The sequence below is a fragment of the Rana temporaria genome, chromosome 4 (genome assembly GCF_905171775.1).
Source record: "Rana temporaria chromosome 4, aRanTem1.1, whole genome shotgun sequence".
Classification (NCBI taxonomy): Eukaryota; Metazoa; Chordata; class Amphibia; order Anura; family Ranidae; genus Rana; species Rana temporaria.
The window spans coordinates 65385383-65398029 of NC_053492.1; the positions used below are offsets into that span (position 1 = coordinate 65385383).

At 47.5% G+C, this 12647-nt stretch overlaps 1 protein-coding gene across 1 annotated transcript in view; it reads right to left on the bottom strand.

The window, feature by feature from the left end:
- Window positions 1-8621: 8621 nt before the first annotated feature.
- The window catches only part of LOC120935624 (cytosolic phospholipase A2 gamma-like), a 30629-nt gene continuing 26603 nt past the window's right edge, over window positions 8622-12647 (bottom strand). Inside the window, exons 9-10 of the mRNA XM_040347676.1 lie at window positions 10417-10470; window positions 8622-8776 (exon numbers count right to left, since the gene is read on the bottom strand). Coding sequence (XP_040203610.1) covers window positions 8622-8776; window positions 10417-10470 — 209 coding nt within the window. The remainder of the gene's footprint in view (window positions 8777-10416; window positions 10471-12647) is intronic.

Genomic DNA, 12647 nt, shown 5'->3' on the forward strand with positions numbered 1-12647 from the left:
AGAAAACACTGTGACACCATCAGTAAAACATCATTCTAGTAATACATGTTCTCTAAACATGGATTTATATGTACTTCTGTCTCAAAGCAGCCACTTTAGTAGCATGGATGTTAAAAACAAAATTTTAAATAAGACAAAAAAAATAAAAGGCATTTTTCCCAGTGGTGGCATAAGACTAACACGACCTTTATGGCTCATCCACACCTGCGGCAGTCCTTACCACTCCTCTGCAAAAGCAATCTGCGACAAATTGCTGCGACACAGAGAGTTATACAGGAGTATCTGACATGCATTCAAGAGGTGATACTTCCGCCTCCTGAAAGCCTGTTTTTTTTGTCAGCGGCCAAATGGGAATAACCACACAGCAATCAGCAATATCTCTTACATTAATTGACCCCACAAGAGTGCCTCATGGATCCGTAACTGCACTTTCAGAGACCTGGGGGACCACAACTAAAATTCCCTCTTCATATCAGGGCCCCCATCAGAGTACCCCTTTTTATCAGGGCCCTCATCAGAGTACCCTTACATCAGGTGTACCTATCATAGTAGCCCTTACATCAGGTGTCCCCCATCAGAGTACCCCTTACTTCAGGTGTCCTCCATCAGAGTACCCCAGTACATCAGGTGTCCACATCAGAGTAGTCCTTACATCTGGTGTCCCCATCAGAGTACCCCTTACTTCAGGTGTCCCTCCATCGGAGAACCCCTCACTTCAGGTGTCCCCCATCAGAGTACCCCTTACTTCAGGTTCCCCCCATCAGAGTACCCCTTACATCAGGTGTCCACATCAGAGTAGTCCTTACATCTGGTATCCCCATCAGAGTACCCCTTACTTCAGGTGTCCCTCTATCGGAGTACCCCTTACATCAGGTGTCCCCAATGGAGTACTCCTTCCATCGGTTGTCCAAATCAGAGTATCTCTTACATTAAGTGACCCCACCAGAGTGCCTCATGGATCAGTAAGTGCACTTTCAGAGACCTGGGGGAGCGCAACTAAAATTCCCTCTTCATATCAGGGCCCCCATCAGAGTACCCCTTTTTATCAGGGCCCTCATCAGAGTACCCTTACATCAGGTGTACCTATCATAGTAGCCCTTACATCAGGTGTCCCCATTAGAGTACCCCTTACTTCAGGTGTCCCCCATCAGAGTACCCCAGTACATCAGGTGTCCACATCAGAGTAGTCCTTACATCTGGTGTCCCCATCAGAGTACCCCTTACTTCAGGTGTCCCTCCATCGGAGAACCCCTCACTTCAGGTGTCCCCCATCAGAGTACCCCTTACTTCAGGTTCCCCCCATCAGAGTACCCCTTACATCAGGTGTCCACATCAGAGTAGTCCTTACATCTGGTGTCCCCATCAGAGTACCCCTTGCTTCAGGTGTCCCTCCATTGGAGTAACCCTTACATCAGGTGTCCCCAATGGAGTACTCCTTCCATCGGTTGTTCAAATCAGAGTATCTCTTACATTAATTGACCCCACCAGAGTGCCTCATGGATCAGTAAGTGCACTTTCAGAGACCTGGGGGAGCACAACTAAAGTTTCCCACCCCACCCCAAAAACCTCTTATATCCGGGTCTTATAATCATTGTATTTCTATACAAGTCTTTGGAATGAAATCCAACTTGAAACAGGTGAAATGCAGGTCAGAAGGAGGCCAACTGAAGTTTAATTGTAAATAATCATCTTAAACTGATGTCAAATTCACACCATTGAGGCAAGCCCAAAGCTCATCAACACCGACCCTTATAGGTTTACCTAAAGTGTTAGCTCACCTTTACAGAAAAAAATGTAAAGGTGAACTAACACTGTACACCCTCCCCACCAACCCGCTTGTACCCATTGCACTTTCCTCCGGCAATGCTGAGCTGTCAGTGTCCTTGCAGCTGCATCAGCAGTCTGGAGATTTGAAATGCCCACTCTTCTCTCTCTTCTTCACCAGAACGATTCCCTGTTACAGTGCTGACCAATCAGAATTGCTCTGGTCTATTCTGGAAAAGCTGCAAAGATAAGAAGGAAAAGAGCGAGGCTTTCAAATCCCAGGGCCACTGGAGTGGCTGTGGGGACACTGAGAGCTCAGCATCTTTGGAGATAGGTACAGTGGGGAGCATGTAAATAGTCAATGATCAGATCTAAGTACAGTGCAGAGGGTGGGTGGAATCCTTGGCCATGTGTAAGCTCTAACCAGAGAAACTTTGAACGTACACATGGCTTCTTTTCCTTACTCCTGCAGCCAAATGGGGCAGTGGTTAAGTGAAGGGCAGGTGGGGACAAGCAGCAAAAAACAGAAAGGGGTTCAATTGCCCTTAAAGAGCATGTTCACCTTTGGAACATGTTATATGTTCCACCAAAATATTAAGGCTCGGTTCACACTATCGCCACATCCGTCGCACAGCGGGGGTCCGGTGCTTGCTGGTTCACCGTTTCAGGTCCGATTTCAGCCCGAATTTTGGGCTGAATTCGGGGCTGAAACGCACCAAAAAAGGCACACGTTTTTCCTGCACATCGCACCGGACCTGTTGCGGAGATATGTGAACTGGCTCCATAGAGAGCCAGTCACATTCTCCTGCTATGCGAATTGGATGCGGAGAAACGCGCATTTAATTCACATAGGTGTGAACCGAGCCTTAGGGTGGAACATGTAACATGTTCCAGCTCCCTTCCACCCCTGTAAAAGAGGGCGGGGGTCCTTCTCCCCACACCTGCTGTCACTTTTTCTCACATCTTCAAAAAGAAAGACAGGGGTATGGGCTGAAAGCATGTCTGCAGGAGCCTGACATTGCACCCTTGATCCTCTGATCATGGGTGCAATGCTTTCCAGGCTCCTGCAGTAAAAATAATAAATGCTAAAAAAAAATCTGCAGAAATATGTGTGTAACAGGAGTCACTTTTGGGCACAGATTGAGCCAGGAGATAAGGGACATATGTTGGATTGTTTTAGCATGGACAGTAATCCACCATACATTCCTTAATGTCTGCAAAGAATATTCTGACCCGACCGGTCAATAATGACGCATTCAATGCTTAGCCCAGGCTAGTGAGTTGTTAAATGAGGCTGGCTCCTGAAAGGCCTTTCATTGTGTGATAACACTGTTTAAAGCCTATTGATGCTCAGGTGTGAATACCTTCCTGTCGGAGACAGACCATCTGTCTAAAGATGTGGATTGAGGGGAAATCATTGTGTGATGGTGTTTTGTTTTAATTCTGTTAATGAAGGAATGTGACTTCTCAGGTGGAGTGATTAGGTCATGTTAATTATAGACCGGCGCCAAAATGTCTGGAATGTTTAGCAATTAGCCCATCTGAAGGTGTATTGAAGCCCCCCCAGGGTGTGATGTGTGGGTGGAGAGTTTGATTGTTCCTGTGATCACTGAAACATGCCTTAAAAACTGTATATAAACTTGAGAGCTAACCATTAAAAGGATATATATTTTGAAACCAGAACCCAGAGCTGTGTGTCTCGGTTATTCTGGGAAGTGGGATGGATCGGGTCCTGTTGGTTGGAGTGTCAGATGAGCTGTCGTGGGTTGATGGAAGGTCGTAGACGGTGGTGACCGTTACAATGTGTGTTGAATATTTTTTTCCTACAGGATAAAGGTGAACTTAGCCTTTAAAGCTGATCTTTCCCCCCTTTAATTAAAATGTTTTTTTGCTTTAGCTTACAATTTCCCGTTTTACCACTTTTTGTTTGAGTGAGGCACTGGTGATATAACCAGGGGCCTCACAGCTGCAACCTGGGAAGTTTCTTTCAAATGTCTCAGGAGGCAGACCCAGAATTCTAGGCAGAGTACCAGGAAGTAAAGGGAGATGGATTCATCTGACCATAGTAAAAATGGCCACAGTGGAAAAAAAAAATAGGGAGGAAAAGAAAAATAAGGCATGCAATCATGTATAAGTATATCTTTAAAGGTTAAAAAAGTAATCATATGTGTGATGAGCCTGTTTTTAAAATAAAAAGAAATCTACAATAATACAGCATATATGTCTTAATATGAGTTACTATGTACCGTGTGCGAATTTGGTCTTCTGCTCCAAAATAGGATTGGGTTCCTCTGATGTCCCTAGGCAAGATGGACCAAGTAGAAATTAACTTCAGAATAAAAAGAAAAAACACATGGTGATTCTGTAAACAATATTTTATGAAATTTGAAAATATAAGAATGTGCAGGGGGACAGGGTGGCAGGGTGGCATGAGCACACGGGGACAGGGTGGCATGAGCGCAGGGTGGCATGAGCACAGGGGGACAGGGTGGCATGAGCACAGGGTGGCATTAGCACAGGGGGACAGGGTGGCATGAGCACAGGGGGACAGGGTGGGATGAGCACAGGGTGGGATGAGCACAGGGTGGGATGAGCACAGGGGGACAGGGTGGGATGAGCACAGGGTGGGATGAGTACAGGGGGACAGGGTGGGATGAGCACAGGGTGGGATGAGCACAGGGGGACAGGGTGGGATGAGCACAGGGTGGGTTGAGCACAGGGGGACAGGGTGGGATGAGCACAGGGTGGGATGAGCACAGGGGGACAGAGCATCTTTTAATTTGGGGGGAGAGGGTGTTATGGGGATATGTGCTGGGGAGTGATTTGAGAGGGAAGATGATATGTGCTAGTGTGGGGGGGGGAATCGGACCCCCCACTAGCACATATCATCTTCCCTCTCAAATCACTCCCCAGCACATATCCCCATACCACCCTCTCCTCTCCCATCACTTAATTCGTTCACCTCGTATCTGCTCCCCCCCCTTACCTCCTGGTTACTGTGCAGCACGGCTCTCAGTTGTGTCTCTCCTCGGGTCCTACTCCTGGCTGTGTACACAGGAACATTGAGCCAAGAGGGGGGAGGAGCCGAAGAGTGACTGTGTATTGCAGTTAGTGGAGAGAGAGGGACGGCTGCACTGTAGCCGAATGACGCTGTGGGACCCCGGGTGGCAGATGTCCCTGGTGACCGCGTCACTTTGCGGGGGGCGGCGAAAAAGCCCCTCCTCCCGCACGGAGAGCCGCACAGCTGAATCCTGGATTTCAGTGCAACTGCACGCTTCGGCACTGAAATTCAGGATTCAGCTGTGCGGCTCTCCGTGCGGGAGGAGGAGGGTTCGCGGAGGGGGGGCGCTTTTTCGCCGCCCCCTGCAAAGTGTCGCCCTAGGCCTGGGCCTTGTCGGCCTAGTAGGCCATAATACATCTCTGTCTTTGTCGCCATACGCGTTACCTGAGAGGCAACAGTTTAATGCAGGAACAACATTAAGCCTGAGAGCTTAATTAATCAGCTTATGGACATGCAGCCATGCTTGCAGAATGCTTCAGCGCAGCAATACCTTTCCACCCTTCCCAGCATACCTTTAAAACAGTGGTTCTCAACCTGGGGTCGGGACCCCCTCAGGGATTGAATGACAATTTCCCAGGGGTCACCGAATCCTGGGCTGTTCCTGAAGCCCACATCGCTCTCCCTGCCTCATCGCGGCCGCCCAGCTGGGCTGTTCCTGAAGCCCGCGGCTACCCACTCAGCCTCTTCGCAGCCACCCATTCAGTTCATGGCATGGCTGGGGGGCAGAGACTAGAGGTCAGCTGACTGGTGAGAAATGTGAAGTGGGAGGGGCTGGAGGAGACCCCAACTCCTGATTTCGGCATAGGTGTCACTGCTACGAGACACTACAAAGTCAGAGACACAGCGAATAACACTACCTTTAATTAGAGTTGCCATTAAAAGTCCCCACTACAGTTCTCAGATCAGCAGAAGACCTTCATCAAGAGCACCTAAGTTGGCTGATCAGAACTCCCCCCAACATTGCCACTCATACCCAGGGCCATCTTAATAGCATCATGGGCCCCTGGGCAAAGTAATGCTCTGGGGCCCCTACAATGGAAACAGTGCAGGTAAACAGAAATCAAGTAGGTAGGAGGTAGGGGATATCTAGGGTGTAGAGGGGTCAGAGTGCTGGGGGGATATCTGGAATGTAGAGGGGCAGCCCAGGCTCAAGGACCAGCTGCTTTGGGGAAGGGGCAGGGCTCCCTATGCAGATGGGGCCCATGGGCAGTGCCCAGGTGTGCCCTCTCATTAAGACAGCCCTGCTCATACCAACTCCCCACCAGCACTACCGCTCACTCCATTCCCCCCCACCAAGGAGTAGGAGAAGGAATACAAATAAAGAAAACATGTGTAGCGCCCATGTACTGCTAAGTATGGGTGCCAGTAAATTTAAAGGGATGATCAGAGTGTAAGTGACTCTGATCTCAATTCTGATTGTTGTAAGGGTCTCTGTTTCAGCTTGGCTGTGCTGTGGGCTCATTATGTTGTGCCTGGAGTGTTGTTCCACCCCAGGAAGACAGTAGGCACCAATCAGGAGGCTTGGGCCTCGCTGGGCATGCTGGGAGAGGGTTCTTATGAAGCAGACACCATTTTAGGTGGTTCTTTTCGAGTGTGGCACCCACCTTTAGGGTGACCACATCACCGCGCCCCTAGCGTTATGGCCTACCTGGCCGGGGCGTGTGTGCTATGCGGTGTTCCTGGTTTCAGGGCCATGTGGGCCCGGAACATCCAAGCAGGACGGGAACCCAGTGGTCGACTGGGTTCTCACTTTTGAAGATCCCAAGCAAGTGTGGCTGTTCGGTGGGGAGTGAGAGAAAAACTTATATAGCGCAACACATGCAAACTGAATCGCCTCTGTCCAGTTGAGGAGCGCCAATGAGAGGCTGGCAGTCCAACAGTATTGAGACGAACCATCGGGGATCAAGGTACTGAACACTGAGGGATTGACTCCTCTCTCAGTCGGTACCTGGGCGACGTTGAAAGGAAGGTTCAGGCAAAACTTTATTGAGGAGGGGATCGTCTGTATCTGCAATCAGAGAGAGCCTGTGGCAGAGGCGCTTCTCTGACGTTCACCCTGGAAGAGTCTGTGAGAGAGACATGCTCCTAATTTCCGAGTGATACTCTGGCTGCCAGGTCGGTAAGAGAGACCTGTCCAGGTACGCTATACCCACTCAGGCTGGAGTGGCGAAAGAAATCTGATTGTTGTCAGAAGCAGGACTGTTTCCATATCCAAGGCCTGAATCTGCTATTCTCCTTCAAAACATTTGTCTATCCTTTCCATCACCTGTTAACTGTTTTTACCCGGCTGGGTAATAAAGAGCACATATAAAGAGACTTTCTATTTGCAGACATTCCTTTTCTGCTGCTGTGTGCACCATTCACCCTAGACATTTCACCAGAGCCATGAGGTAACATGCCATCCCATAATTTCTCAGCAGCTCCTTCGGGAGTACCGCTACACATGGAAGGGAGAGGAAAAGAGGGGGAGGAACAAAGAAAAGGGGAGAGAAAGAATAAGAGAAAGATGGCTAGAGAGGGGGGATGGGGAAAAAAACAAAAAATTAGGATAGAGAGAGATAAAAGGGAAAGAAATGAGAACGAAGAGAAAGAGCGGTAAAACCTAAAATGTACCACAAGGGGTTTTAATACTGTACGAGTGTAAGGGACTCAGGGAGCGCTAAATGTCTGTGGGTTAGGAGTGCAAATTACTTGTTTTGCCTTGGGTGTGACCACTTACACTACGAAAATATTTTTACTGTTAGGGGTCCCCACAACTTGGGAAATTTTATCAAGGGGTCCCGACACTAGAAAGGTTGAGAACCACTGCTTTAAAAGGTTCTGAAGGCTCCAGGAGCGGGGTAGATATACCAGGCCTTTTCGCCCAACATCAGTGCCTGACTTCACCAATGCACTTCTGTAACATTCCCATAGACACACTCCTAAATCTTGTGGACAGCCTTCCCAGGAGAGTTGAAGCTGTTATAGCTGCAAAGAGTGGGCCAACTCAATATTGAACCCTACGGACTAAGGGCCAGATTCTCATAGATACCGCGTTGGCGTAGTGTAAGCCATTTACACTACGCCACCGCAAATTACTTGAGTAAGTGCCGTATTCGCAAAGCACTTGCTCCGTAATTTGCGGCAGCATAGTGTAAATGGCCCGGCGTATGGCCGTGTAATTCAAAGGGGGCGGCTTGTATTCAAATTAAGTGCGCCCCCGCGCCGATCGAACTGCGCATGCGCCGGGCGGAAAAAAAGCCCAGTGCGCATGCTCCAGATCACGACGGAAAACGTCAATGACGCCGATGTGAGCGTCATTGACGTAAAGTCGTATTCGCGAACGACTTAGTAAAACTACGTAACCGACGGAAAAAGACGACGCGGACCCAACGCCATACTTAACATGGCATACGGCGGACTGGCGTAAGGTTACCCTTCATATAGCAGGGGTAACCTTACGCTTACAGAAACGGCGTAAACGACGACGCGGCGCAAATTCGTTCGGGAATCGGCGTATCAGGCTCATTTGCATAGTCAAATGAGAACTGAACGTAAACGCCACCTAGCGGCCGGCGTCGAATTACATCTAAGATCCGACGGTGTAAGTGACTTACACCTGTCGGATCTAGGCCGTATCTATGCGAAAATGATTCTAGGAATCATACGCATAGATACCCGGGGCCAAAAACAGAGATACGACGGTGTTTCCTGAGATACACCGTCGTAACTCTTCTGAGAATCTGGCCCTAAGACGTCCCAATACTTTTGGTAATATAATGTATGTCCTCCTAAATTATAAAGCAAACTGGTTGTTTTACTGCATTACACTTTCCGCATGATTATTAAAAACATCTCTTTGATTTGTGCTCCATGTACTGCAGCCACTCCACAGTAATCTAGACTTGTCAAAAGGTCTGAAGGTGCAATTCTCACCTATAGGTTTGTTGGACATCAAATCGTGAAAGATTTCTAAAAAATAAATAAAATATATTTGTTTACTGATCTTTAATTGAGAAAAAAATGCAATATAGTAACAAATGTACAAACAATAAAAACAGTGGACATAAAATGGAAAAAAATAGCAATATTAAACCAACATATAAAATTACATATAAGTTAAAGCTAAACTTCAGCATTACCTAATACACAGGGATCAAAAATCATTAGGAAACGGCGGATTTGGCAGGAACTGGCCGACTTACAGCTTGTGTGTACAGCACCCTGTCCAACATCAGACGGTCTCACAACAGGCTCCTGATGAATGGGCATGCTGGAAAACCAGCATGGGATCGGCATCTGATAAGCACTGGCAGTCAATGGCTGTCAGTGCTGATCAGTGTGTCCTTGCGGGGGAGCAGTCCCTTTGTCAGAACACAATAGCACAGCAGGTGAGATCACTGTACTAACATTGCATGCGTTAGTACAGCAACCGGACAGCTTTTGTTTGTTTTGCCCACTGGGTTGAACGTAAAAAAAAATAGGCCCGGATTCACGTAGAAGTGTGCATCTTTGTGCGGGCGTAACCTATCCAATTTACGTTACGCCTCCGCAACTTTGACAGGCAAGTGGCGTATTCTCAAACCAAAGTTGCGGCGGCGTAGCGTAAATAGGCCGGCGTAAGCCCGCCTAATTCAAATGTGGAAGATGTGGGCGTGTGTTATGTAAATTTAATGTGACCCCACGTAAATCACGCTTTTTACGAACGGCACATGCGCCGTCCGTGAAAGTATCCCAGTGAGCATGCTCCAAATGAACCCGCAAGAAGCCAATGCTTTCAACGTGAACATAAATGACGCCCAGCCCTATTCGCGAACGACTTACGCAAACTACGTAAATGTGAAAAATTCGACGCTGGCCCGACGTCCATACTTAACATTGGTACGCCTCATCTACGCCTCATATAGCAGGGGTAACTTTACGCCGGGAAAAGCCTAACGTAAACGGCGTATCTGTAATGTGACGGCCGGGCGTACGTTCGTGAATTGGCGTATCTAGCTGATTTACATATTTCTAGGCGTAAATCAGCGTACACGCCCCTAGCGGCAAGCGTAAATATGCAGTTAACATACGACGGCGTAGGAGACTTATGCTGGTCGTATCTTATACAAATTCTGGCGTATCTGATTCTTTGAATCAGGCGCCAAGATACGACGGCTCAGACTCAGAGTTACGACGGCGTATCTGGAGATACGCCGGCGTAACTCGTACGAGAATCTGGGCCCTAGTATTTACCAGGCTTAAGACTTTCTGGAAAGTGTCACAGTGGGGTTGATTTACTAAAGGGAAATCTGCTCTGCACTACAAGTGCAGTCACTGTTGATTTTTGGCGTTGATCTGCGATTTTTAGCAGGACTGCGACATTGCAGCGGACAAATCTGACCCCAAGTGACACTTTTTGGGTAACAGTGACAGTATTACATTGATCAGTGCTATAAAAATGCACTGATCAATGTATAAATGACACTGGCAGGGAAGGAGTTAACACTAGGGGACGATTACCTGTGCTCCCTGGGTCTGTTCTAACTGTGTGGGGGCTGGGCTGCCTGGGACAACAAAGAGATCGCTGTTCCTGATTTGTGTACAACAATAAGCATTCTGGGCATTCTTACTTTGAATAAAGTCATGAAATAGATAGTTGTTTGAAGGTGCACTGCCCCAGAATCCTGGAGGAAAATAAAAGACATTTGCTTTAAATACAATGATGCTTAGCATGCAATGCAATTGTGATTTCACGTATCACAATTACATACAGTACAAAACTCAATATGTAACTGCAACAGATAGTAACACAATATATTTGATAAACCTTAGGATGTTACACCAACCAACTGCAACCCCATAGGCCTTGTACTCACGGCAGGACATGTCCGATGAAAACGGTCTGCAGACCGTTTCCATCGGACATGTCTGGCCGGGGACTGCCCGGGGACTTCTGTTCGATGGCTATACACACCATCGAACAGAAGTCCGCGCGTAAACAATACGCGGGGCGTGTCCGCGGTGTCGCCGCGTCGATGACGCGGTGTCGCCGCGACAATGACGCGGCGACGTGGGCGGCCCGCCTTTAAAATGCTTCCACGCATGCGTCAAAGTCATTCGACGCATGCGAGGGATGGCGGGCGGCAGGACATGTACGGTAGGTCTGTACAGACGACCGTACATGTCGGGGGGACAGGTTTCCAGCGGACTGTTTTAAAGCAATGCCAGGAAACAGTTGTCCGCTGGAAACCTGTCCGATCCGCCCGAAAATGGTCCGCTCGGGCCAACACACGGCCAAACATGTCTGCTGAAACTGGTCCGGGGACCAGTTTCAGCAGACATGTTTGGTCGTGAGTACGGGGCCTTACACTTATCTCCTACTCTATACAGTATTGGGTAGGGAAAGCTTGATTATTAATGTGTTTGCAACCATTGCTGAATGGATTGATTTAACTATATACAATACGTATGCATAAGTCCCAACTGTCCCTGATTTCGAGGGACTGTCCCTGATTTGGAGCAATGTTCCTCTGTCCCTCGTTCTCCTCATTTGTCCCTCATTTTGGTCTGATCTATACAGATGTATATAAAATTCACTTTTTTATCTATCAAAAAGTGTTTCCCAGTGCTAAACCTTTCATCTGATTTCTAAATGGCTGCATTTGTAAATTCCAAAAGCCAAAATAAAGAAATAGTAGTGGTAAAAAAAGCACTTGTGGGTTTAACCAATCTTATTTTTTGTACAATTCTCCTTTAAGGGGGCGTGGCAAGGGTGTGTGTCCTATGCCTGCATACTTTTGCTGAAAATGCATTGTTTTATTGGGGTTATGTGTGACCTCAAGTGTGTTTACAACTGTAGGGGGGTGTGGCTGTAGGTGTGACGTCATCGATTGTGTCCCCCTATAAAAGGGATTGCACGATTGATGACGCCGCCACAGTGAAGAACGGGGAAGCTGTGTTTACACACAGCTGTCCCCTTTCTTCAGCTCCGGGGACCGATCGCGGGACTCCAGCGGCGATCGGGTCCGCAGGTCATGTTACAACCAAGAACGTAAATGTATTTTATTGGGATTTGATAGACCAACACAAAGTGGCACATAATTGTGAAGTGGAAGGAAAATGATAAAATGGTTTTCAATTTTTTTTACAAATAAATATGTGAAAATTGCGGCGTACATTTGTATTCAGCCTCCCTGAATCAATACTTTGTAGAACCTCCTTTCGCTGCAATTACAGCTGCAAGTCTTTTTGGGGATGTCTCTACCAGCTTTGCACATCTAGAGAGTGACATTTTTGCCCATTCTTCTTTGCAAAATAGCTCAAGCTGTCAGATTGAATGGAGAGTGTCTGTGAACAGCAATTTTCAAGTCTTGCCCCAGATTCTCAATTGGATTTAGGTCTTGACTTTGACTGGGCCATTCTAACACATGAATATGCTTTGATCTAAACCATTCCATTGTAGATCTGACTGTATGTTTAGGGTCCTTGTCCTGCTGGAAGGTGAAACTCCACCCCAGTCTCAAGTCAGACTAAAGGGGACTAGGATGTGAAAAGTACTCTGAAGACAATGATGTATGGGGGGACCATGATATACTGTAGCGTTAATGAGATTAAGACCTCTGCTTGGAAGGAAATTTTTACCTCCGTAAGTTTTAATTCAAGACCCATGCTATAGAGTGTGACTTGAGTGACAGCTCTAAGTTTGTTGGGGCTGCTAATATCACATCCAAGATATTGATGACCTTCAGCAATATTACTTTGAAGATGATGATGTATGGGGGGACCGTGATGTGCTATAGTGTTAACGAGATTTGGACTTCTGCCGAAAGGACGTTTTGCTAACCCGAACCTCTGTAAATTT